Source organism: Pithys albifrons, chromosome 11 (genome assembly GCF_047495875.1).
Source record: "Pithys albifrons albifrons isolate INPA30051 chromosome 11, PitAlb_v1, whole genome shotgun sequence".
Lineage (NCBI taxonomy): Eukaryota > Metazoa > Chordata > Aves > Passeriformes > Thamnophilidae > Pithys > Pithys albifrons.
Window position 1 is genome coordinate 1,135,271 of NC_092468.1, and position 27,959 is coordinate 1,163,229.

The following is a 27,959-nucleotide window of genomic DNA, read 5'->3' on the forward strand; positions in this document are numbered from 1 at the left end:
CTTATTTCTTGATCCTCTTCTGTCCTGGTACTGAGGATGGGAGAGTTCCTCTGGTCCCAGCACTTTCTCTTAGAGTGATCCTGAGCTCTGGGAAAGTTTGCCAAAAGACTCCACAAAAGGGTTATAACCAGCAACTGACAGAGCTGTGATAATCCAACATTCCTCTCCTGGCCACACACATCTCCAATCCATCAGCACATGCTTTCTGGATAAGAAAAGGGTTAACACGGGGAGCCCAGGCAGGGATACAGGAATGGCATGCTGGTGCAGGCAGGTGCAGCTTCCGGAGCATCTGAGAAGATTGTTCCAGGGCCAAACTATCCCAGCAGCTGCAGGCAATGAGCTGGGGAGAATCAGACAGAGCAACAGAGGGTAGAGTATGAGCCTGGGGTCACAGCTGAGGAAGCAGAGGTGGCAGCTCCCCTTCTCCCAGTTGTGCCCTGCCTGGCCTAGAGCATCTAAGCCTGCAGCTGCTGGGAGTATCCAAGCAAATTATTTCATCACTACATTGTGGTACCGCTGTCAGACAACCTTTCTGATCCCAGTCCTTGCTGTGTACCCTGCTTTCTCCCCTTCTCTGCTGTGTTCCCATTGCTGCCATTAATATTTCTTGTCTTTGAAGTGATCTGAAAAAATGAAAAACAATCCTGTGAGCAGATCTTGCTAATAATGAAAAAGAGGAAGAAAATCTCTGCAAGTGATGGCAGTTGTGGTTGATCTGTGCAAGCCAAAGAGGGAGTTGCAAAGGTGTGGATTTACAACCAATCAATTGACCAACTGAATTAATGTAATGCTTCTGTGTTACTCTCCTTCCTCTCTCTTGAGCAACCCTGTATCCCTTGTGCCAGCATGGATACTCATCTTACCTTGGCAAGCCATCAGAAGATGTCAGCCTGGCAGAACACTAATCTGTAAAAGAAAAAGTGAACAGTTTCTGCTAGGTCATTGTCCTGGACTGTGTCAGCAAGAGTCAAACAAGCAGCAGAACCTGCAGTAGGAGCAAGAGCACGAAGCTGTTGACAGGAGGAGAAGGCTCACCTCCCAGACTGGCACTTAGCCATGGGATCTAATTAGCTGCATCGTTAAACACTCCCTGTGTTTACCAACCTTGTCTATCTGGGCAAGTAAAGTACTGCCTTAACTGGGGCACACTCGAGAAGCCCGAAGACATTTGTATCTCACTGCTTTGCCTGTAATCAAGCAAAAATCTGTGTGTGGAAAAGTTCCTCCAGATACAATGCTATTGATATCCACCAGATAATAACTTTCAACAGTGACTTCAGGAGAAAATCCAAAGCAGAAGCAATTAATGAGGAGAGACGCTGAAGAGGCTTCTAAGGTGCAGTCTGCCAAAACGCCAGACATGAAAGATTGCTTTATGTATTTCTTCACCTTTTTTGTTCTCCCTGGCTAGCAGCAGTGTTACTCAGCTTATTTTCTGAGTCACACACTTGGCTTCTGCAGCCAGACAACCCATAAATACTCATTTGTTTAATAGAAATCACCTTGCCCAGCTGCAGTTTAAAACTTGTTGTCCATCTCTTCTGAGTGGAAGCAAAATATGGCTTGCTGCGGTGGCAATGGTTTCATGGGCTATGGTGGCAGCACATGGCAGAGTGGCTGGGCCTCAGGACACCTTCCATCTCCCCTATCATCTCTTTCTTTCCAAGTAGAACCCCACACACTGCTCTGCCACCAGCTGGAGTGCCCTGCCTTCGGCCCACTCCGCAGGACAGGTAAATGCAGCTGTGCAGAGGCTAAAACTACTCCCCAAATGAAGAATGTGCTGCTTAGTCCTGTGGGGAGGTTAAACTAGGTGAACCCTGGTGCCTGTGCAGAACAATCCCACAAAGGCACCCTGTGCTGCCTCCCTGCACGGTCAGCACCAATCACTGCAGCATCCAGGTTCCAGCTCTGCTGCTCTGCAGCCTCCAGCCCAAACCACAGTCCCCTAGCTGCAAAAGCCCTGTTTGCTGATAAAAGAAAAAGTATTTTTCCAAACATGTTGTGGGGTGCAACTATTTTACAAAACTGTTCCTTATTAACTAGCAAAAGTGGATGTCTCTCTGTAGATGTGCATGGCCTGACCCTCCCTCTTTCCTTTCTGTGTAAATCAGAATCAGTGTCACCAGTGAAGTTCAAAATGGGTTTAAGTGTGAGAAGGATCAAGCCCCTCACTTCTACTGTTCTGCACTTACTTCATTGCCCTTATATCTGATTGCTGTAAAGAAAACATTTTTTAAAAGGCTAAAAAATGCAAATGGGGTGTGTGGGTGTATTAATAAGAGGATATAAAAATAATGCAGAAGATAATATAATGACAGAATCCTGAACAATGGAGTATTTGAATTTGGAGGACCACATTCACTTTTGGGTGTCACCTCTTAGGAAAGATACAGCAATAGCTGCAAATGGGGGCTGAGAAGAATAATTCATAAGCTAATGCTTCTGAGTGTATGCGAAAAGCAATTACCAGGAAAACAAGAGATGGTACAGTTAGTGAGTGACACCTAGTCCATTAAAAATTATCCCTGTATATTTCCCTTGCAAAATGTTCAAACCTGAACCCGTTGATTCCTGGCACCATTGCAAGGCAAGGCTGACCCAGGTAACTCAGGATTTTCTCCACACTGTGCAGTGTGGCTGCTGTCAGGGGGCAGCTGAAGTTAAACCCAGGAGGTCTGTGGGGTCACACCACACAAACACCTTGTGCTGCACATTTCAGTTCAGACACAACGGGCTGCTCTCCAGGCACTGGGAATAGGTATCGCTGGTGCAGGAGATAAATGCTATAGACCTGAGCTCTGTCTGAAAGTCTGCTCTGTCAGGGGAGATGAAAAAAAAGAAGAAAAGCCAAAGTAATAATAATTATGAATGTAAAAGCAAATGCTAATGGCAGGGCTCTTTAGGAAACAGAGTTCACTGGACAAGGAAACTTTCAGAGTTTTCTTTCAGGGCCTATTCCAGTTAAGGAAAAGAGCCTCTGAGCACATTTGAGACCAGCACCTCACTATCCTTATCAACTGCAGGAGCAACAGGCATGAGGAGCAGGTACTCACTGGGCACCATTTCATGCACCACTGACTCCAGTTACGTTACTGCTGTTTTCCATGATGGGAGTAAGCACAGAAGCCTCTGCTGGTGTTTCTCTGGCAGTAAGTAGTAGCCTTGCACAACTTATTTCCTTGCCTTATAGAAAAAAATTGGACAAAATCAAAAAATACTCCCTCAGCCGAAAGGGTAACAGCACCACCCCACAGCCTGTAAGACCTGTGAGCCTTGTGACACCCCACAGTGAGTCGTGGGTTTGTCACAGGGGAGCTGCCTTACCCTGTGAGAGACAACACCCAATAAACAGCCTGCCCATCACACACATTACATTTTTCCATTTATTTTGCCCATTTGGGACAGGAAAAGGAAGAAATGTACTTTATTTTGGTAACAAACTGAATGGTACAATCTTTGGGTAGCAAAGGAAAAGAGGTAGTGAGATTTATGTACAAAAAAGGGGATTGTATAGAAGCAGGATTTATTTAGCCTTCAAAATAGCAACACTAAGAAGGACTTACTGGAGCAATTTACTGTCTAGAAAATGCAATAAACCCAGAGCTCCTTGCTTCATGGACTCTGCAGTGTTGGGACAATCAGATAAGCAAGGCTGAAGCACAAGGCTAGCTAGGCTCACCCTGGGCAACTCTTGCGACAGAGAGGAGCCCAAATTCCATGGCATCCCTCGTTCCCAGGTCCTGCTGGCACTCAGACCAGGATTGAGCAGGTCTGATGGTAACCTTGATTAATCATTACAGAATTAATTGTTGGCAGCCCTCTATGCCCAGGCCAGGCCCTCAGATAATATAAAGGGACACTGACATTGCTGACCATGAAACTATGATAACTGATCTCAGATTAACCCAGGTGTAACTCAGGCAACATCTGACCTTACACAGAGTAGGCTGAGCATGCAGCTGCATTTTAAAAGGAATAGGGTAATTTTGTGACCAATTAAAATATTTTGAGATGAACAAGGGACTTGGCAAGTTCAGTGAATTTCAAAAAGAAAATAAAAATCAAAGGAAAGACCAGCATCAAAATCAGCAGGTAATGTGATGGTTCTTGTAAGAGTCAATCCAACTGTGGACTTAAAAACACCAAGTGAGTTATTCAAAGTTGAGGGAAAACTTCTCTCCTAAGTGTAGCACTGCACAGGTATCTACAGCAATTACAGACTTGTTTGTACTACTTTGGAGCACTGGGCCTAAGCTGCCACCAGAAGAGGGACATTCAAAACATAGCAAGCAAGCAACCTGAATAAAAATCAAATTATTTCAAGGAAGAAAATTATACCAGGCATTTGGATGAACTGATCCAAGAGGCCTTACAATAAAACCAGGTTGGCTCTGCTATATCCACCCCAGTGCCCAGGTATGTGACCACACATGAAATTAAGAAATGGAAATCTAAAAATAGTCATAAACACTTAGGTCTTTTCATTTCAACTGACTGTAGATAATGTAGAGCAAGAGCAGTTTCTGAGCCAGTGGGCCTTAAATGTGTAAGCAAATACCATTTACTCTTTCCACTCATTTGAGTTTTCATATTTGGACTGAAGTTTCACCCAGTTGTTAAAGATTTATATGGGAGGTTTAACAATGCTCTGTCATTAAGGCTTGGCACAAGCAGTGCAAAGGACAATCAGGGCATATTTGTACTAACTTATCTGGGTAAAGAGAAGGCTGTTCCTTTAAACTGTGTTTGCTGTGACTCTGGAAACTGAGCAAACAAAGTCTGAGGGAAACTTTACTCTCAAGCAGAACTGACAGGAAGGTACAAGGACTGAAGGACAGCAAACTTCTGCAGAACATACCCACCTCTGGATTCACAACTGAATTTCAAATCTGTAACTGCTTGGGGGAGTTTAGTTCAGACTTTTTGGACATACCTCATTCTGATGGCAAATGAAAGACTGGTTCAGCCCCTGAGTATCAGGTGAGTAAAACCCTATTCTGGGGGGATACAGAAAATGAATGAAACCTCAGGCCACAAACAAAGGCACAAATATAATGCCCAGGAAAGAACTGACTCTGCAAGTAAAGTCACTATGAAGGAGTTCTGTGCAACCCAGAGAGAGCACAGTTGTGACATGGTTGAAATATTGGCTGGCAAAGGGGAGAGACACCACTGGCACAACTTGACAGGCCCCAAACCCACTGCAGGGAGGAAGCCTGGTCAGAGGGGAGACCCAGCTGGCACAAAGCAGCCTTAATGTGACCAACTAAACAGCAAACTTCCCCCAAACTAGCCAACCAAAGCGTGGGTCTTTTTCCTGGGGTAGAACAAGTGGTGATTTTTCCTGGCAACAGTTTATGTGTGACCTTGCGTTAAAAAAATATACAAATAAATACAGCAAATGTGAAGAACAGCCTGTTTTCCTCTTAAATCCGGGCTGATCCTTCCTCTTAGCCAAACTTTCACTCTCAGGAGACCAACTGCTATGAATCCAGTGTAGCTGTGAACTCTGTCCCAGCAATTATGTATATTTTTAAATGCACAAAGTAAATAAGGACTCAGATTTCATAAGAACAAGCCAGCTCTTGAGATCTTAAACTGTCAAGGGATTCCACCACTATAGCAGAGCTGTCTCTTCCAGATCTAGCTGAAAGCAGGAAATTACACTAAAATAATGCAAAGTATGTAGAATATTTCACTGCTCCTGAAAAAAGTACTAACTGGCTCACATACATTTTAAAAGATGGACAGAATTTTATTCAGGGCTGATTTTCTCCGACTTCAAATTGGGACTGACAAATCCAATCCAGATTAAGACCAACTGTAAATACAGGAGTATGTGTGAAACACCGAAGTAACTGCCAGAAAATAAGAACCCAGAGACAAAGAACCCATTGTCCCACATTGGTATAATTTGGAGAGGACATTTGCAAGGCAATGTAAAGTGCTTTAACTATATAATTACCATCATCTGTCCCTGAGTATGTGGCCAAAGTCTGGGGTTTTCACTCAGGTTTTCATTTTGGAAGTAGCTTGTTCTATGATTTCTATAGACAATAAGTATTTTTCCCACAATAGTCCCTGGAGGAAATATTTTGTTTTTCCAAGCAGCACCCCATGGAAGCGGCCCCATTAGATCTAGTATAAGGAAAACTGACAAGACTCAGTAAAGCCTAAAACAATCTGGAAATCTCATCTCTCCTCCCTACCTTGTCTTTCCTATCCAAAATTGTCTTTCAAACAGATGTCTATGAAAGAACAGGTCAAGCTGGTTACTCAATCTGCAAAACTTGCACTTTGCTGTTCCAAAAGGAAGCAATTCCTAAAACAAGAACCCCTTTTTCAGAAGTTCCAGCCAGCTCAAATGAAACTTAGGAAGAACAACAGAAACACCAAGGAACTAGAAATTTAGACAAATTGCCTGCTTTTCTCTTGGGGACTGAAATGTAGAAAGCACCAAATGAAAAATTACCAAAAAGAGGAAAATATTAAAACTGGTTCCTTTTTCCCTTTAATTACAGTATTGTCCAGGGCTCTTTTCAACACATCGGGCTACCTCATGTCGTGCTCTTGTACTAACATTAGGCTTCTGCTCAAGTAACCCAGAAGAAAAAAAGGCTGTGGAAGAAATATAGGAATATTCATAAACTGTAATATACAAATCCCAGCCTAGAGATGGGGAATTAAGACTCAGGAAACACTCTGACGTGCCCAAGGTTGCCCAGGGAACTGCAGCAGAGCTGCAAGATGACATCTGTTCTCACAGGACCTTATCTTGTGAGATTCACTGCCCTCATCCCAACCTTCCTCTTTCTGTGCTTAAAAACTGGGGATGAAGAGGAGGGTAACAAGGGCTGCTAGAAGGAACAATCCGACAAGAAAAGGTTTGCCAATCTTTTCCAGCACTCAGCTGAGTGAATCACAGAGGGAGGGCTGCAGACACACTTACTTGGCCCAGAGCTGGAGCCTCACACAGCCTGAGCACTCACGTGTCCCTCATTTTCTGCAGGGCCATGCTGGCCAGGGCTGGAGCTGGTAAGTGGGGGAGGTTTGGGTGGGATGGCCTAAGCCCTGAGCCAGTCCCTCAGAGCTAGGACAGAAGGACCTGCAGCCCTGAGAGCTTCTCTTTCTGCTGGGTCCTCCACTGGGGCTAAAAGGAGCCTCCTGAAGGGGCAGTTTGCATCAGCCCTTGCTGTTCGCTGTACGGTTTCCAGAGAGATGTGTATCAAGTGCTTTTATGAGTTACTAAAGACATGTGCAGTCAGAGTAACAGGCTGTAAGAATAGTATCAGCTTATGTCAGGTTTGAAATTAGCTGAAATTAGCTTGATGTAGTTGACAAGGATAGCCTGGCACAGCAGCACTCCAACCCTGCCTGGCTTTGCACGCCAGCAGTAACCAGTTTAACAGGATTCTGATTTCATACTGACTTCTGGCTCCCTTGCAGCTACAAATTTGCCAGCAGATTCACCAAACAGACACTCCTTGCACCCTCCACCCAATAACCACCGAGGGAGGACAAACTGAGAGCTCTACTATTTCTTGATCAACAAAATCATCCCTCTCTTTTCCTGCTGCTGTATGGAAGGTTTCAAATAAAAAGCCCTGTGAGTTCTTACCTCTCTGTAGTTCAAACAACCACCCCTGCTCATTTCTTCCATAAAAAGTGTCTCATATGCAACCAGCAAAGCATCATTATATTTTTCCCTAAGAGCAGTACAGGTGTTGTCTGCCCAAGGGACACTGGGCCTCTCTGCTTACTAACCAGTCTGTCTTTAAAAGCTTCAACTAAGACATCTGCTAATCTTCCTTTTCTAAGTATCCTGGCATTATTAACCTCTCTGCTTTCAGCCAGGAATTCTGCCTAGGACGTTAGTTCTTGCACTGTGTTTCTGATGAAGACATTTCATTGGCGACTAAAACTTCCATGCCTGAGTAATTGAATTTTTTAAAGTGTAAGTTCTATGTTGCATGTACATTCCATGGCTAGCAGGCTTCACATAGCCCAGACAGCACAAACAAAAAGGAACAAGGAGCCACATGTCCTGCGTGCAACCCTATAAAACAGAGGAGATCATCAGCCAGACTGCTGAGGGCCTTGTGTACTTGCACAGTACATTGGTGTCTTCTGCTGTGGGGCTCTCTCCTGTGAATGGCACCTGAGCCCTGAGCCAATGGATGTGCACTCCCTCCTGCACAGGAGAGGCAGTGATTGGGGTTTTCATTATTCACTTTTCTTCCAGAGATAAGTCTAGAAAACCTCATGAGTTTCCAACCACTGCCACTTAGCAAGAGTTTCACCAGAATCTTCTAAGCAGAAATAAGGAACCGGATAGCATCAGGCACAACATTTCATAAACAGCAGGGAAAAGGAAAGGGGGCTTCCTCTAGAGACAGGAGTTCTTGTTAGTAGAGAGAGATGTCAGTGATGTCAGAGGAATAGGATGAGCTTTACCCATTTTACTTCTCAGGACTCTCTCAAAATCCTCAAGCAAAGATGTGCTTTCACCATTGCATGTGTAATAATTTAAGGAAATTAATTAAAATATGGTCAAATTTTAATCTAATTATTTCTAAGACAGTATAATAAAACCAGAAGGGCTTGTAGATTTGCACTTCTACTCTTCTGTATGCTTTAAAAATGAGGCTGGTTCCTCCTACACAGTGGAAGAGCACGTGTGTTTATATATGCACAGATATGTACATATACATATGTGTAGAATTGCTCCACAGGGGGAATTATTATTTAACATCTTAGCTCTAGCCCATAGCTACACCTGCTACATGAGACCCAGGGGATGAAGCATGGAATTTAAGGGGATAGGGATGGATCACTCTCTGAGATGCATGGACTGAGTATAGATGACATTATTAGTGGCACACAAGAAAGCACATATTTTTAAATAATTGTTTTTGAATAATAAAGAATCAGTAAATAGTCAAAAAGATTAATCATGCTGCAGCAGAAAAATATGCAGTTATTTGAGTTATTTATGAAGTATATGTTGAGATATATTAGTTAATTAACACAAAGTAGCTGCAATAAATAGCCCATGTTTCATGCAGAGGGAATTGTGTGAAGATAAGTATCCTTTCCTGTCATATGTAAGTAACCATGTTTAGGACACACTCATTTTGTGTCCATGTTTACACCTGTATGCTTACCTCTATCCAAAGACCTTCCCACAATGCCAGATAATTCTGGAAACATTTTTAGATCTGTTTGAGCCATTTACATGTACTGTTTCTGTCTCCACACCCCATTCCCTTTGTCTCATGGTGCCTAAAGTACATGGTTTGGAGGCTGTATTAAATGGGTCCAATGGATTTATTTTTAATCTCTGAAATGTTTCTAATACAGGTTCTCTATAACATATGTGCAAGACATAAAGGGGTATTTTGTCACAAGAGTGTTATAAACTGCATAATTCTGTGTTGGTTTTGCCTGCTATAAATAAGGTAGCAGCACTAAATCATAGTCATAGAACCAGTCTGTTAAACTTCCTCATCTGAAAGACTATCTCAAAATTGGAGTGTTGTAGTTCGATTCTGTTAAGGCTGGTTATAGAATTCAATCTTATTCACATAATAAGTACAAAATGTCTGATTCCTGGAAACATGTGGGGTCAAGCTATTTGATGTTCTTTTGGCCAGCATCCCCAAAATTGTTGTCTGGCTTCTGCTGTGAAGCTCTTTGGACTGTGTCTCACTTTTTGATCAGTCTGTTCTCATGCTCCTCCTTTTTGTCTCCACTCCTGTGCCTTAATCAAATAATACCTTGGCCTTGTACCTAAATAGTTGGAATTCCTTTATGACATGGCACGTATCTTGCTTTGGACAGGGACATGTGCTCAACTGTCTCTTGCCACCACCTAATAGAAAGGGTCAGGATTGTTAACATTTCCAGGGATGGTGATCCCCACCAGTAACAATGGAAACATGAATGGATGTGTGGTCAGGTAGCTCAGTGCCCCAAGAGCTCAGGGTAAGGTGTCCCCATGCCTGTGCACCCTTCTGCTGGCAGTCAGCCCCCGGAGCAGGGTTGGATCAGCAACACACTGGGAGCACCTCACTCACAGCAGCTCCCAATCTGAGCCTTCCCTAAACCACTGAAGGCCAAATGATTTCACAGCAGCATCTGCTAAATCTGAGCTAAATCTGCCAGAGCCTGGGTCTGAGTCTGTGGGTGTTACTATTCCCCTGACTCACACAGAAATATCTCCTGATGCAAACGCAGGCCTGAGCCTGTGTGGAGCCTGCAGCCTTGGCAGCGCCTCCCATGTGGCACTCCTTGAGGGATTGGCACCCACAGCAGCAGGAGTGCCCATGAGTAAGGGCTGCTGCTGCATCTTGGACTGTGCTCCATCCTGACACTGCTGGGTTTGCCCCATTATCATGCAGAGTCAGAGAGTTTAGAGGTGACATTCCACTCCACTGAAAACCAAGGAAGATGGGAAAAATCAATGCCTAATGCATAAGCAGGGATATAACGGGGAACTGATGCTGGTGGGAGGGAGAGGTTTGTTATTTGTTTGCACAAGACTTTAAAAAAGCATTTTAGAAAGAAGCTGTTAAGATGCAGCTACATCAGTATTTGCATGTACATTCAGACTGTATTTAAAGAAGAAGTATTAAAGAAGCCATATTATCTATGAGGGCCTGAATTCAAAATATTGTCTTAGAAGAGCTCCATCTGGGTCATCAAATATACATTCAGCATGCAAAACCTTCCAGATGAGTCATTAAGAGGATTTTTTTACTTGAAACAACTTCAACACACAAAAAGGAAGAAAAGATTATAAGACCTTCTGCCTTTCTGTAGCATAAACATGCTACAGCCAAAGCCAGGACAGTAATTCCCGCATTGAGTCCCAAAACTAACACACCAGTGGGTAACTCAGTGTAGAGTTTCATTGCCCTCAGTGCTGAGACCATCCACCTGCTTTGGGTGGCCACTCAGACATAGGAGTTACCTTGTTCCTGGTAGTGGTGGGGACACATTTTGCAATCAGACAAGGGCAATTCATCTTCTGTGACTGGATGTACCTATACAGGCCAACCACGCAGTCAAGATGTATTCACATCTGTTATTTCCTGCTTTGAAACATCCTTGAGTTGCACAGCTGGAGATTTCAGCCTGTCCTAATATTAATATTAAGCAATCTTCATTACCCTTCCAAACTAGGCAACAGCACTGAATAACCTCAGCAAATTGAGCAGTTTTCATTTCAAAATCCTTCAGCGTTCTTTAATTTCCTTACTACAGTACTTAACACTATTCAGTCAGAAAATTCACCTCCCCAATTTAAAGGGGATTTAGGAATTTAATGAAGGACTGGATTCACTAGCAAGCAAAGCCATTGGTCTTATCCTGCTGCACCCCTTCCATTCCAGGGAAGGCTGAGTGCAGGGAGCCAAGTGAGTCCCACAAAATGATTGCCTTGTGGCAGTGGAAGGGAGTGAGCAGAAAAAATCCTCCCAGAGACAGAGGCTGTGAGCTCAGGGCCAGCACCGGCCATAGCAAAATAGCCCATTGCCAATGGCCACAAATTCACAGGGGCAGCAAAGCATCCAGGATCCAGCTGCCTGTGTTGTGCTGCAGCCCTGTAGAACTGCCATGGAGAAGGGGGTCAGGGTGTGTGAAGCAGCAGGTCTGGCAGGGAAGGAGGTGGCTCTTTCCAGCAGCTGAGACACAGTTGGCACCCCTCCTGTCTCAGCAACAGCTGAGGCAGCCCCCCTGACTCTCTGCAGCTGCCAGCCCCCAGCAGCTCCTTCTGCCACCACTGCCAACCAGGGCTGCCACCAGGGACAGACCAAACAGCCTGTCCTGGCCACACTGCCTGTCCCGGCCACACAGCCTGGCCCTGCCACACAGCCTGGCCCTGACATGGCACGTGCAGCTGTGCCCACTCGGCACTGCATGGGATGGGCAAACAGGGAATGATGCTCAGCCAGTGGTAGAATGTACCTCCTGCTCCAGCCTCCCAGATGAAAACACCCAGAATAAACCCATTTGCAGGTCTACACAGCTACAATCTCTGCTTTCAGCCTGAAGCTTCTACTACTAAAAACATCCTTGAGTAGCTCTAACTGATTAAAATAAGATACACCTGATACATCTTTCATACACCAGAGACCCTTTGAATCCCCATCAAACCAGTACAGTAAGGGCCAACAATTAGTCACATCCGCAGCCAGACCATGCCTTGAAAACACATCCAGTCCCAATATCCCAGAGGCAGCAGTGGTCCCTATTTCCTACACACATGCACGTGTCCAGGTCCATGCTGCTTGAGGAACCTCAGTCTCATTTATAATTTTGTTAGCACTTTACCCAACATCTCTGAGTTCAACTGTTCTTGTACAAATCCATAGCATTTGCTGTTAAGTGCCAATTTTTCCCATTGGCAAGTAAAATTTCTATCCAGTCAAATTCCTGAAGGCTGAACTATGTGTGAGTTAAAATGCCTATCTCTAGTGTTGCTACATGTGCATCACGTGCTGATTTCACTGTTGCCATCTTTCTCTTATCCCTACAGACTGCTGCTTTACTCTCCATGATCTACAGGGAAGTGTGTTTGCCTACAAAGCACATCCAGGTGAGTGGGGATGCTGCAGCCATGTGATCTTAAGGTGACATGGGAATATACTTGGGATGGGTTATTCCTGAGGTAAGACCTGACGCTCACCTGTGATTATCACAGGTGAACACCTCCTTCAAAAATTTCCTGCATACTCTCAGACAAGGATAGTTATGGTCCACACCTGCCTGAGTCATTCATTCTCTGTGTCACTGAATAGCTTGACTGCTACCAGAATAATGTCATATTAAATTTGAATGTATCCTTTAAACTCTTTAGTAGTTTTTTGATATGCCTAAAACCTGCAAAAGTCAAGACTATTTGATATCAGTAAATGGTTTCTTAAGAATTTCTTAGACTGTCAGGTTTGGGATCAGAAGCATTGCCTTCAGAAATATACTCTGTTCTAGAACTCTTCTTAAAGTAAGTAGAAAACCAATATATATTGTTCATAACCACCACAATAAACAGGTGCCCCCTCTACTTCTCACAGAAAACATAGAAGTCTTTCTCTCCTCCATTGCTATATTCACTTCTGGTCAAGTATCTTGTTTGTTGGGGACTGTTTGGTAGCCAGCCACAAGCTGGCTGTTTAGGATGGGCACCTTCACTCCTCTGATGGACCAAAAGAGGACTATCTGGCACTGAACGCACAGTTTGATGGGGCTACTGAATGCATAGTCACCTCTTTGGGCAACCCACCTGAGTGCTGGGGGCTCCTTCTCTCCCAAGTTTCTTTGCAAAAGCTCAGCAATAACATCCAGGTACTCTCATATTCACTGAGTAAGTGAAAGGGGAAAAGAGTCTTCTCACTGCACATGTGAGCACCTCTTGCCTAATGATCCCTTTGGAGATTTATGTGGTTTTGAGCATGCAGCTCCTGTGAAAACTTTAACTGATGAGCAGCTCTTGTGAAAATTTAAACTCATTTTTGAAGAAAACACCAGCAGCAGTTTGCTAAGCACTGCAAACTATGTCAGCATTGCAAAGGCCATAAGAGAGACAGGTCTCTGAGTCACATGGACAAAGGGTGGCCACTCGAAACACGCAGGAACTTTGATATAAAGGAGATTGTTATAGGTTCATCTCCTCAAGAGACAAGGCATAAATCTATAGAAGAGGAAGAAATCAAAAATTAGTGATTGTTAGAGTTTTGGGTTAGGAAGGAATACAGATGTAACACTAATTTTGGTCCAATTAACAGACATCTTCCATCACAGTCACAAGGAACAAGCCTTTGGGACTTTAGTCTTGTGACACTAAGAAAGGCCCAGGAAAAGAAATAACTTCTTTCTTTTCAAACTGTCTCCAACAGCAGCTGTTTTTATTTTGTTATTCCACAGAGCCACAGAAACAAGCTTAGTGAATCCCTATACCTCAGAGTCTTACAACCCAAACTTAGCACCACAACCTATAAATGGGTCCTTCATACACTTTCTGTAACACTGGAAACAGTCCCAGAGCAACCACCAGTTCCAAACAGTCCAAAAGTCTTGGCAGAATTGAAGTTAGGATCCAAATTTAGCAGTTATGAGCTGCATGTTGTGGTTTGCGTTATGAAAGGAGAAAGCAGCTCTGCAGAGCCCAGAGCATGATTACAGGTAGTGCCCCACCCTTTACAAGGACAAATCACAGAGCCATATAAAATTTTGGAAAGCAGAGGATTTACCAGTGATGTTGCAACTGTCTCTGATGTTCCAGGGTCAACTGGAGTGACCCTGGGGAGCAAGCAAGGAAAAGGTTTGTGACACATAGGGGATCATAGAGATTACAGAAGACCAAGAACAAAACTGAAACACTTACCTTTCTAGAGTATTTGTATGTTGGATATACTGTAACAAACCAGTGATATGTGTAACTTCTCAAAACAGCATCTAATGACTAATGCACAGCACCATTTTATGCCCTTCTCTCAGCCAGCTGTCAATTTCATATCCACATTTCCTACAGAGCATGTCTTTCCACTATTCATGATAGCCCCATCAGTCACAAAATCATCTTATGTACTCTGAATTTGACAGCTGTAAGAATTCAGCACACAAAGGAGCAGCAAATGCTTAAGTAATCAGTTCCCATTTTACCCAGTCTTGCAAAGGCTGAAGGATCAATTGCTGTTTTGCTGTTGTAGTGATTTGCCTCCTAAAAACCCTTTGGGAGCAGTGGCACAGTCCATGTACCGACACGTGGAGCAGTGAGACCTCTGTGCTAACATCCCCATGTCACTGAGGAGGCACACTGGCACTTGAGAGCAACTCTGGAAAACTAAATCAAGTCTCTGCACTACATAATCTTGTCTCTTCTACCTTCCCTTCATGATGGGTATATGGATTTTACTTCATTTATGTGCACGGCAGGAGTGTGCACTCTTGATAAGTGTTAGAAGGCACCTAGCCCATAAAAGGGCATTAATTCTTCTATTACAGGGAGAATTACATAGATAATAGACAGATTAACAGAGCTTTCTCTTCAATAAGATTTTCACCCTCACAAACAAGGGAGTGACCACTACCTGTTATCTACTCTAAATCAACTAGTAATCTGCTGCTCACAGCTGACAAAAAGGAGAGGTCATCAGCAGAGAAAATACAACATTTTTCCAGTGACATCAGTAGCACTACCATGTCATGGAAGAAAAACCATGAGCATGTCAAAGCAATGTTCAGGACATTAGAATAAGGTTTGTAAAGTGATGATCTCAGAACGGTGTCTGACAAAACATCCTGGGAAGTTTCATTATCCTAAAGAGATGATGGAGTATGGCCTCTGAACTAATCAGAACTTTGTCCTGTCTTCTGTTTTGTTGTGTTTTGTTTGTCTGTCTCCACCTCTAATTCAGATAGAGCTGATGCAGTTGTAGATGCTACCTGTCTTCTGCTGCTCTGCTGCTGTTCCACCATCTCAGTTGCTATAGAGACAAGATCTGGAAGACATGGATGAGCATGGGAGAGGAGCTGCCCACAGGCTCTCTGCCGGTGGGCTCTGGCAAGGCCTTTCCCAAAGGGTTCTGAGAGAGTCAGGGTCAGTCTCTGAAGGTGAGGAAGAGTCAGCAAGTGCTGACCCACTGACCCACGAGGGGGACTTCCCAACACATTACATTGCCATTCAAAGAAATTCCAGGTACTACCGATCCATGAGGCTGCCGAACAGAGGGAAAAGAAAGACTTTGAGAGAGGCAGGACACATGGGGGGTGCTGCAGGTGAGTACTGACCTGAACAGCATTGTGCTTCATTTTGCAGTGATATTAGGAACCCTGGGCATCAGTGGGAATAGAAAAGGAACAGGGAGGGTAGAAAGCAGCTCAGCAGTCAGCACATTACAGAGCACCCTGCCCTACAGCACAGCTGGCCAAGGGGTACTATCCTTCTGTGCTCAGCATGGAAATGTGACATGGTTGGGCAATTAAACAAATGTTGTGACAGAAGTGAAACATGTGGGACTCTGCACTGCCACCCCTCTGCTCTCCAAGAGAAAAATAACTTACACAGGGAAAGACATGAAGCTGCCAATGAAGTAGGGACTTCTTCAACATAGAGAAAGGACTTATTCCAAAGCTGTGAAATCAATACAAATAACTGGCAGTGTGAGCAGCGAATAGAGAAAAGTCATCAAAACCAGAGAAAACTGCAGTGGGGTCTTAGGAGGGGAGAGCAAGACTTCTCTGAAAGTTCATTTGCTGCCACCTTGCATTGAATACAGTTTTAAGGAACATCTAAGCCCCCTTTGAACTGGGATGCTGAAATAACAGGAACACCATCCAGAACATACATGCATTTAGCCATGGCTGCAGCAGAAAAGGAAAGAGTTGGCTTTCTCTGAGTATGAACAGTACGGAGCATAAGTGCAAGGCCAGGCTGTCTGAGTTGCTGTCTGTGAAAGAAGCAGGAAAGAGACAAGAGAAGTGAAGAAAGCCAGGAAAGGAGCTACTACAGCACAATCTGATGCATTGGAAACGGGGCTGCAAGAAGAAAATTTGAGCAGTTTTAATCTAAACCCTAAAGGAGAGTGACCTGGAACAGGGAACACAGACAAAGCCCTTTGCTTCATCACCCAGGTGCTCAGAGAAACTGACCTTTATATCTCCTTCACAGCAAAGATACCTATCCTATGCCTTGAGGGTATAATCTAACAGAATCAATGCACTGGACTCTGAACTTTGGATAGCGATGTGTCAAAATGATACACCACTACTGATGTTCAAGTCACTGAAAGCTATTGCTTCATTATGCAGCAGTAAAGCCACTGCTTCAGCAGACCAAGTTCTCTAAGAAAACAAAGAACAGACGTCTTCTACCCTAAAATAAAAAAGATTTGGGAAATGTCCCCAAGAAAATAGGTGTCTCCTGCCTGCCTTGCCATGCTATTCCAGCAGTATAAAGGCCCATTCAGCCCTTTGGCATGGACAGGAGGAAAGTTCCCTCCCTTTTCCAAGTTTCCAAGCAGACAGCAGAAGAGCAAAGAGCTCCTGTTTAATATTCTGCTACTGTTTCAATGAGGTTTGTGGGTAAACTGAGTGTCGCCTGTGCCAGAGCAGAGCTGCTCTCCACCCTGCGGGAACAGGCAGGACCCGAGCTGAGCCATCCTCTCCCCGCCTTCCCAGAACACGGCTGCAGAGAAGCACAGCACAGGCTCGCCCTCCCTCCTGCTCCCCGGCTGGCACAGTGTGCCCACGGCTGTGAGGAGGCCCTCACCCACCAGCACAGCAGGACACACCTTCTCCAGACACCTGCAGCATCACAGCATCAGGACATTGGCACAGGAGGACATCCCTCATGCCTGGCCAGTGTCATTGAGGAAGGACAAGCTAAAAGAAGGGCTTCTTTCTTAGCAGCTCATTAGAGCATCCACAGGGGCTGACCTGTGCTTCTCTCCCACGCCCTCCCTGTGTTACTGCTGCTGACACAGGACCAGATCCAAACAGGGCTTTTCCTTCCATACCTGCAAGTGTTCAGCAAGACACACTGGGAACATTTCTTTTCTCCATCTGTACAGCAAGACCTGGGCTAGGAGCAATAGCTCTTCTTCCAGGGTGACAATAGCAAATCTGTCTCAGAGCTACAGCTTTCAAATTCAACCAGGATTGTGTGAACGGCTCTTCTACCTTCTCCCTCTATTTCACTGATTACATCCCCTCTGCCTGAAACTGGACAGCGAGTGCTTCTACATCACATCACTTGTAGCAGGAACGTCTGACAGCTTTTGCTGAAGTGCATGGAAGCAAGGGATGGGTGAGCTATTTTATCTTGCCTTCCAACCCATTTGAACAGCAGCTATCCAAGAATGTGATTCAAGCTCAAATGTTAACCTGTTCTCATTTTGCTTAGGGAGTGACTGGAGGGGAGGAGAGGAAAAGGAAAGAAGAGAGGAAGGGAGAGAAAGATACAGGGGAAAAGAAAGAGTAGGATACAAAATGAAAAAAATAATAGACTCAAGAAATGAGATCACAAAACCACAAATCTAAATTCAGCAGAGGGAAAGGCTTTTATATAGGCACCCTTTACACCAGCTCAGATTTGGCTTATAGCTTAGGAGCTGTAAAACATAATAGATGTTTTCTTTTAACTAGAAAAGCATTTGTTGTGATTTTTTTAAAGCAATCTCCTTGGACAGAAGGATAAACTGTTTAAACTGTTCAAAGTGAATACCTCAAACTACTGTTGCACAAGCCCTTGGCACCACTTTAGAAAGTTTTAAAACTCTGGATGTCACCCCTTTCCTCTGAAAATTGATTAAAAGGGTGCATCAGAAACTGGCCTCAGTCAGAGCATTGACCTGACTATACAATCACTAGTTTGAAATGCTTAGACCAAAATATTTCTGATAAAAAGTAACAAGGCCATTTGTCAACAAGCCTCAGACAAGAGGAGGTTTCATCTGAAAAGTGAGAAGCATCCTCTCCTGCCAAGTACAGCAGTAGTAAACCATGGACTTAATACAACTTTGGCTCCCTGTGAAAGGATCCGAGGGTCATCTGAGGAAAATTGGAGAAGTAATTAAAAGTAAAGCTCCTGTCTCACCCAAATCTAACCTTGATTTATTCAGTAAACTGAACATGTACTGTGTGTCTGAAAACAGAGCAGGAATGAAAGCTTGACTTGGAAACCAAGTATTGGCATGCACAGGCACACAGAGATAAACCTTTTCTGCTTAAAGGATTGCCCTGGAAATCATTCATGTTGGGATCAGTTTGCAGTGGTGAGAGTGCTATTCACCTTCATAAGAACTGACACCACATATTCAGCTCCATCTTTCCTCAGTGGCATTTGCAACACTGAAAAAGACTGTACCATCTTGCACTATGCAAGCTGGTGATGGTCTGATCTTGTTTGAAAATCAAAGCTAAAATTAACTACCTTTGTGTCTATGGTCTTCCTGTTCCCTTTGGTGTGACCAAACCACTACCTACAGTAAATTTTTTAAAAAATAACAGTTTTAACACTCTCTTGGCTTTCTGTTATGTCACAGGTTCACTCAAAAACAATGAGCCTGTCAAAGAGCCTCTGAATGTTTTACCTCATCAGGGATCACCATCTCCAGCAAACTCTGATAAGACAACATTAGATGAACTATGGATCCAAAGGTAAGAAGGTTCCCACGGAAGGTATTCACTGTGCCTCCACTGAAAACTGCAGTCAGAGTGGTGTCAGGGCAGCAATGCCTGTCTGGGGAGGAACAGCTGGACTAAGCTGTGGCTCTGATCTGTGCCTTCTCACCTTGGCTTGTGGTGCTGCTTTCAGTCTTAATGCTATGTATTTTTCAGTATTAGTGCCACTGCATAAAAAGTCTTATCAATATGGATTAGTAGAAGACATTGACAGAAAAAGAGGGGATAAGAAAACAGGGGGAGAGGTGGAAAAAGGGGAATGTGATATGGGATCATACAGTATAAGCAAAACCTTTAGCAGCTTGTTAAGAGAATTAAGAGAGCGTGTGGGCATTTCCTTATGGAACATCCCTACCTCAAGGTGATCCCATTTTTGGCCTTCATAGAGAGCTCTCCTGAAGTCTGTTACACAACCCCACATGGAAAACAGGACTTTATCTCTGAAAAAGTAGCTACAAAGATGTTTTCTAAAGTATTCTGACTTTCTGTTTGCTGTTTACTTTGAAGAACTGAAAAGCAACAGAGGCTTTCAGTAAGTGAGCCCTTTTCGGTTCCAATCGCTCAACAACCAATGTCTAGCGAAAGGCCCTGATCCCACAACCTGTAAAGGTACATACATCCCATAAGTCTACCCTCGTGCCATCTCTATTGCCACTATAGGCAGAGAGAGGAGCAGCTATCTAGCCTTACATTATCATTTCTGACTGAGACATTCTCCCAGACTCCCTCTCCAGCTACTCACCTCTGGTATGTGTATCTGTGGTAGTCCCTGCTGGTACTGCAGAAGATCAAGCTGGGAACACTAGGGCCCTGTCCTCTAAGGGCGCATGCATCGTGCTGCACCATCTGGTCCTGGTTACTGACACCAGCTGTGTTGGTGTAATGCCTAGTGCCTTTTCAGGCACCTTTCCTTATGGAGAGGACTCCAGTAAAACAATTTTACCCAAGTATCAAGATGAATTTAAATAAATTAATTGCCTTGGCTAAAACTGATTCCCCTTTGGTTGTAAACTGAGCATATGAAACCAGACAGCCACAGTCTGCTGTAATGTCAGACCCATCTGTCTTCCTCTCCTTGCAGCATAATCATCACTGTCAGTCTCTGACATCCTGACACCAGCACTTAGGCAGCTCTGAAATGTGCAAATTCTGATTCTCCCTGGAGCTGGAAACAATGGGCCTGTACTGGGAGTTGGTTTTATCAAAGATGATGCTGTGCATAGAGCTGACAGGTCAGTACAGGTTCTAAGTCTTGTGTGTGCTAAAAGCAGGCAATGCTACTGAGTGGCACCGATGGCCTCTTGGAACTGAGCACAGAGATTTGACAGGAAATGAGACCACAGCCCAAACTCAACCTATGTCCTCTACCCTTCTCCAAACATCAGTTGTAATTTATAACAGAACCCCTAGAAATCTGCATTAGGAAAGCCTGCAGGAGCCTAAGGATGTTGGCATTATTTACAGCAATCCATATTATCTCCCTTCTGTTGGAAAGAAGGCCATTATGCAGATAAGATGTCTGTAATATTATCACTGGTCTCAAGACATGCATTTAATCTCTCCCCAAAAGAATAGATCTGGTACCTGTTCTGCAGAAGGGACAGTACAGGCACCTCTGACCAGTTCTGGGAAGGTCCATGGGGTTCTCAGGAGTGAACCACCACACCCCTGAGGGCAAGGGGGCAGCAGTGCTGCATCTCTTCACAGTCAGCAGCATCCCACAGCAACCATCTAAATCCTAGGGCTGGGCAGGCACAAGTCCTTCTCCTTGAATGAAGATAACCAGCAGATCTGACACAAATGGGTTCTTCACAGGCAGGGATGTCACTTCACATATAGCCATGCTGCATAATTCAGGGCAAGAAGTAAACACAACTAGGGAATGTAGTAAACAGCTCGGGAAAAGGAATCTGCATTGTACTCAGAGGGGATACGGACTTTGATTCAAATCTAGGTGTCTTTCAAAGCTCTGAGAGTAGTAGAGTAATTCACTGATCTCAGAACACTGATGTTTGAAAACAACGTGTGCTCAAACATTACTGCTGGTATTCCAAAATCTGCCATGTGTCCTGTATAAGATACTTCCTAAGAGTGTTTTATGCATAACTATGTTCAGTTGGGTTTTCCCCCATGACCTTTCTCCTATGCCATCTCCAGCTCTCCATAAGCACTCTAGAGTTCGCCACAACACTCTGTGGGTCCCTCTCAAAAGGTCCAAACCCCTACTATGTCAAGCTGCTCCCCAACATCAGACTTGTCCTGAACATCTCAGTGCTGAGCTCCTAGCACAGCTTCTGCTTTCCAGAGCAACCAGAGCCAAGGCACTGGAAGGAACTGAACTCAACAAATGCTGCTCTTCCCCACTGTGATCAGTCCTTTCAGCTCCAGTGGCAGCAGTTGTGCAGAATGAGATCACAGAAAGCCACCATGAAAAAACATCCACACAGATGTCCATCCACAGCTGTCAGCCTCAGCTGAAAGCAGCTCCCACAGAGACCAGAAAATTAGTCCTTGCAGACCCTAGAAAGGAGATTCACTACTCAGTGTCTAACTTATCCTGCCAGCTAAGAAGATATTGACTTCATTTCTAGTATGATATAGATATTTCAGCAGCATGACTGCATTATTTACCTACCATTTCCCACCAAATCAGATTCCAAAAAAGGTATGTCTTTATTATGGGCCACTAGATACACTGGAAGAGAAATTCAGTGTGACATTTCACTTTGCAAATCTCCCGGTGAGATCACTGGTCTACCAGTGTAGAGGAATCTATTTCTTTATGCTGCTTATGAAACCTCCAATTCAGACAAATGAGAGTAATCTAAAAATAATTTGATTGATTGAGATCAAAGAATCGAAGTACTACAACAGTGAATGCAAATAGTCACTTTCAGCAGCGAGAGGGAATCTAACTTGTTTGAACTCATGCAAACACATGTATTAGAGAGAAACAGTACACATGTGAAATAGGATAGCACTCTGAAAGGTGCTCGTGTGAGTTTGGGTTAGCATCCCTTAGCCCAGCACTCTTGGTCCTGGGCAGCAGAGGGCACTGCTTTTATAGCCTGTTTTAGCCTGTAAAGCAGGGAAAACCTCTGGAGAGCTGGGAGCTGGATTGTAAAAGGCCTTAGAAACTCGTGCAGTTTCCTTCTACTTAGAAAATATATTTCTCATAGTCAGCTCTTCTCTGTGCTGCCAGTGGTACTTCAATTTGCAAGTGGTGAAGTCAGGAATAGCTGGTGGAAACACCTGTTGACCAAATATTTACATTTTGGTGCTCTAGAACAACTTTTTGCTCTTTTAGAGATAAATAAATAGAGACAGATAATTTGGTTTTCTATCCCTCTTTCTGTACAATCTGCGTATTAAAAAGTCTAAGGGCACTTGCATTTGCAGGGAGAAGTATTTTAAAAACTAATAATTTTTCAGTAAAAATAGCCACTGTAGGAATCAAAATGTCTTTGCTGTCAATATCTCATATTTCACAGGATCACACAGAACAGCAGCCAGTAACATACGCAATTCTAATCAAGCGTCCTTCCAGCATGCAGCCAATGGAGATCCCAATGCCAGTCTGCCCACCTGTTCCACACAGTCTTTACTTGCCACGTTTTTCAGCCAGCTCGTGTTTTCAATACTGCACAAGGCTTTGCCTCCAGGTCTCCCAATCTCACCTGCTTCATCTGGACCCCTCATGTCCTCAGTCAATCTCTTTGTTTCGCTCCTTTTCTCTCAGCTTCAGCTTGTAATTCCCTACACAAGTTCCTCAGCCTACTATTTGTCAGGCACATTAGTCCTCTCTCTTCCCTCCTGCAGCTCATATCTCAGTGTTCTGTTGTTCCCCAGGCTCTTCACCCTTTGGCTCCTCATACAATCTTATCATCCCACCACTCCTCTTGGCTCCAGTGTCAAATTTTCCAACTCACCATTTCCTGAAACATCCAGCTGTGTGTGAGTTTCTGTCTTCATAGCAGTCTACTGGCCCAGAAGTAGATCTCTTCCTCCTCATGCTTGAGCTTTGCCCCTTCTGTTTTTCAGTCAGGTAGTTTTCTCTTCATGCAGACTGGATCCAGAACAAGGATCACTGAGTTTACTGCAGAGAAGTCTTTATTTATATATTTAAACATAAATATTTATTTATACCTAAAGAGACCTTTATTCAAAGAGCATAGAACTGGACCAGGCAGTTTTTACAGGTACAGTATCAGAAATGTTCCTCTCAGCCCTCAGCAGAGGACATGTTCTCTCCTTGGGTAGCAGCTCAGGGATTTTGGGTGCTAAAATCTATGTCTCAAGTTTGTGTGTATTGTAGAGAGTGGAAAATGACATATAATTCTATGGATTTTTTTTTAAATGTGGCAAAGACACAATCCTGGCAACCCCCAAATTTCAACTTGCATATCAACAGAAACCACAGCTTCTGGAAGAATAGAACAAGTTTTCTGTTTTCCTTTAATAGGGATACAGTAATGTTTTCCTAAATCTAATAAATGGTTAATTATTCTTAATATATAAAGAATAACTTGTCTATGGCAGATGGTCACTTAGTAAAAATGCAACCCTGATGATTATGAACATTAAAAAGTTAGAAGCACCTAAAGGTAAGGATCTCAGAAATGGAATTTCTGAACATTTTTAGTTATTGGTAAGGCTGCCAACCCCAACAAATATAACTAAAGTGTTTTGAGGAAAGCTTAAGGAGGTTCAGGAGAACAGATCTGTTTCTTATCCTTTAGAATCTAAAAATACTAGGGATGAGGAATTCCACTTATCTACCATTAAAAAGTAAAAAATCAGGAACAAAAATTGCACAGACACATTCATTGCAAAAATCACTGCTAAAAAACACACATGAACAGGGAGAACCTGAAAGAACCTGAGATATGAAAATAGCCTTGATTAGGTATAACATTATTCAAATCTATTACTAATGTCACATTTCTCCATAATTTGGTTAGTTCAGATTAAAACAGTTCTTCTTACCTCATCTTGTGGCCTTTCTTGGTGTGAAACTCCCACTGACTAGAAGGGTTTGGGGAATTTTTCATTAATAAGATCTGCTGGACTGCCTCTTCTCCTTTTAGTTTCTAGAAGAGGAGGTCTAATTTCTAAAAATTGCTGTAAGAGAACATTTTAAAAATTTCATTGCATTTCAATTTCATTTCAAAACAAGCTCTTGCACAGCGTTATTCTAAGGGTTGCTTTTGAGCTGAAATGCACACAATAGATCTTAATTCAAATGACTACTCATTTTTCAAAATTACTAGTGCCTGAAAGACTGAAAAGATTGAAAATTCATCCCCCAAGCATAATGTAAATGAGATAATGGTAATAAACTAATTATAAACTCACACCAATTATCACATTTTAACACAGCCATGGACCAGGTCAGCCAACATGTAAAATCTTTTTCAACAGCAGTACAGTGAGGCTGGAAACAGTCTGCAACCACGTGAACCCTTTCTTTGCAGAACACAGGCAAGCTCAAACCCACTGCCCTTTGCCCACAGGGAGCTGAGCTGTGGTCATGCTCCGTGGCAGCAGAGCGTGGCCACCAAGGGTCATTTCCAGTGCCTGTATGTTTTGGCACCCTAAGAATTCCAGAGACAGAACTGAGGTTTGGGCTGTTGGGTCATTGTGTGACTTCTGTCACCAACAAGAGCACAGGACACACAGCACCACATGTGCAGTGCTGGGGGAAGGTTTTAACCAGCTACTTTTAATGTATGTTCTATTAGTCAGGGAATTTTAGCATGAATTAAAGGGATTTTGGTGAAAAAACAGGTTTGTCATCAGGAGATCGTACAGATTTTGATAACTGGGGGAAAGAATTTAGGCTCTGCATCAAATTCTTTGTTGTTACAGTGAGAGAAAAAAGAAAGCCTCCTCCAAACTCCTACCCAGTGGTTAAGATTAGATGGAGTAGGAACTTCTCCAGGCCTGAGCCTGCTGTTCCACAGCAGTATAAAAGGATCGAAGGTGGTATTGCCATGGTCCAGCCAACCATCTGCCCATCTGCCACCTCTGCACTACTGGCACTCATTTTGACCTCACCCTGTAGCGACACAATATACACACACAAAGCTGGTTCTACAAAAAAAATTAATCATTTTCCATGAGTTTAGCTGCTCAAACCTGCTCATTGAGAATGAGACAAGCATGAGTGAGTGCTGGCATAACCGCAGAGGTACAAATCTGCCTCAGGGGGTCAAGTGAGAAGTGGAATTGAGCAGCTAGGTCAGCTTAAACTGCACACAAAGACCTAACAATTGTGGAACCAGGGATGAAGAAAGGAGCAGTTACATTGGAGCTTCTCTACTTCACATAAACAGCTCGGTGTTGACTGACTTTAAGTGGTATTTGGTGAATAAGCATTCACCAGGTTGAAGTACCTTTCCCAGTGACTAAAGAAAGCAGAGCAGCTCCAGGAAGAGAGACTGACTTGCCCTGGAACAGGGAGCAACATGTGGGATGTGAGGGAATGACACAGTCGTGACTCCGACCTGGATCCCCCAGGACAAGCATGAACATCCCAGTCACCAGACCACTGTGACAGAATCATTCATTTGCATGCCTTTAGTTTGCATGACAAGCTTTAAAAGCTTTGTTTTGTCCCCGAACAGAAAAGCAAGATTTAGAAAATCCCAGCACATTTTGTAGGACAAAAATATCTCCTTCTTGCTAAATATAATTTTTTTTATTCCAGTCCCAAGAGCACTGGGAACACTCTGTCACTTCACTTGGGAGAAAAAGTATTTCTCATGTATTTGTTCTGTTTATGGACATTGTATGTCAATGTAAAGTACAAGGATAAGGCTGGAAATTGAGAAAGAACATCGTTGAAAGACCACATGGCAATTTAAAAAGTTCTAAGGAAGGAAAAGTAGAGTATTGGTCATTGCTGCACAGTGGAACAGCTCTCTGAGACACGAACATACAAGCTGCGGCCTCCCATGGCCACAGGGGGCATTTCACTCGCAGTTGGTTTTCTCACCTCTTCAGAGCTTCCAACGTTTTCGCTATCATTAGTACTTCCAGTGATATTTTCAAGTTTTCATCTCAGACCAAAAGTGAAATTATGTTGGAAGAAATTAGGGAAAAGGGAACACAGGCAGGATCAAATTAGCAGACAGTTACAGATCATGAAAAGATGTTTTCTATTTCAGCATGTTTTTCATAGCATGACCCAGACACTTTTTCTAAAAAGAAATTTTAGTTTGCAACAGATTTAACCCTTGAGAGTGAAGCAATGTGAGGGGTTAGAATCTGTTAAACTCTTAAAGAATACTTCTGAAAGAATGTTTGTTCTTAGTAAATACACCTAAAAGTTATATTTAGATATACGTTCATTCTAGCAGTGTCAGTAAGAGCTTATGCACTGGTTTCCTTTTGCACACAAGAGACAACTCCCCACTGCTCTTGGCCCTTGCCTTTAGAAATCAGTAAAGAGTATATCTGGTTTTCCAGATTTCAGGATAACTAAAGATAACTTCTTTTCTAAGAAAGAAGCTTTTAAACGTCTCACTCACACACTAAAACCCTTGATAATACTCTTGCCCTGGCAGAAAGACACCAAAACATCAGTCGTTAGGCAGATGGCACAAGGTTTTGGACACCCTCTCACCTGTCTCCCCGAACCCCCTAATCCCCAGCGTTTAGTGGCTGATAACCCACTTTTATCCTGTATTGACCATCGACCCAGTGACAGCCTCAGGCTCTCCTCCTCCTTCTCTCTAGGTACAAAACAGACCAGCTCTCACCCTCATGCTGGTACTTCCTTTTGGTTTTCTGATCCTTCCAACCTCCTGGTCCGGGACTGGACATGAACTGGACCCACAGCCTTCTCTCAGCCCTCAATGACATTTCCAGCTGTTTTTCTTTCCCGTTCTGCTTCTTAATGACTTAATGACTGAGCTCTCCAGTGTGCCAGATCTAGATCTAGTTCACATAAACTGAAGGACTTTTTCTGGACATATCATCATGTGCTGATTAGAAGCTATCTTGACATGTCATTTAAGAAAACCAATATAAAAATATTTAAAAGGAAACCATTTTAAACACAATGAGCAACACACAGATTTTATGCTGTTACATAAATTACCTTATTACGTACAGAAAAATCATGGTTATTTATGCAACAGGGAGAAAGCGAGCACAAGGAATAGCTGAGCATTTCCCTCTTTGTTAACTCCTCAGTTGAAATGTTGTTTAGATGACGGTTTTTTGCTAAGAATTATTAATGTGTAGGGAAGAGCTGCACCCAACCCATCCACAAGGATTGGAACTGATCCGAGGGTGTAACCGTACTCTGGAGCTCAAGAGGATTTATTCCTGAGGCGGAAAAACAATTACCTGAACGAAGACAGATAGAGATCATTGAGTACTGAGATACTTACTGCCTAAACGAGGCAATATACCCTTATGGAAGTAGCGACGCTAAGGCGAGGGAGACGGGGGAAACGACCGAGCGGGTGCGGAGCCCTGCCGGAGGAGGAGAGGCGGATAGCGGCCAAGTCCTGTGGGGTAACCGGGGGTGCACTTCCCGGCAGGAGGGGCTAGGCTGAGTTCCCCAGTTACATTCCTCCATCTCAGGGTTTGGCTCCTGGGGAAGACATGCACCACATGCACCAGATCTGGAAGCAGATCAGGAGAGCTCCCCTCTCCCACTCCTTCTTATCCCTCAAAGCCGGCGGCAGCCGCACATAGGCAGAGCCGTGCGGGTATGGGGGGCAGCGCTGCGCCCCGGGGTTGAGAGACCACAGGTCAGT

At 43.7% G+C, this 27,959-nt stretch overlaps 1 protein-coding gene and 1 long non-coding RNA gene across 9 annotated transcripts in view; one reads left to right on the top strand and one right to left on the bottom strand.

Moving 5' to 3' along the window:
- Nucleotide 1: 1 nt before the first annotated feature.
- Nucleotides 2-27,868, bottom strand: LOC139676768 (uncharacterized). Of its 2 annotated transcripts, none has more exons than XR_011698725.1 (5): nucleotides 27,588-27,868; nucleotides 24,175-24,309; nucleotides 23,118-23,254; nucleotides 867-909; nucleotides 2-626 (listed from the first exon to the last, which is right to left on the bottom strand). It is a non-coding gene; the product is annotated as an uncharacterized lncRNA (long non-coding RNA). The 2 variants fall into 2 exon arrangements; XR_011698724.1 differs by having other exon boundaries at nucleotides 23,118-23,284.
- NGEF (neuronal guanine nucleotide exchange factor) overlaps nucleotides 4,727-27,959 on the top strand; it is a 50,383-nt gene continuing 27,150 nt past the window's right edge. The window contains exons 1-4 of one of the 7 annotated variants that reach the window (XM_071566028.1): nucleotides 4,727-4,986; nucleotides 12,545-12,604; nucleotides 15,423-15,783; nucleotides 19,050-19,164. In XM_071566028.1, the coding sequence (XP_071422129.1) occupies nucleotides 15,516-15,783; nucleotides 19,050-19,164 (383 nt within the window). In that variant the 5' untranslated portion in view covers nucleotides 4,727-4,986; nucleotides 12,545-12,604; nucleotides 15,423-15,515. Of the gene's footprint in view, nucleotides 4,987-12,544; nucleotides 12,605-15,422; nucleotides 15,784-17,528; nucleotides 17,813-19,049; nucleotides 19,165-27,365; nucleotides 27,954-27,959 lie in introns of those variants that run through there. The other 6 variants (XM_071566029.1, XM_071566030.1, XM_071566031.1 and 3 more) reach the window with 6 other exon arrangements.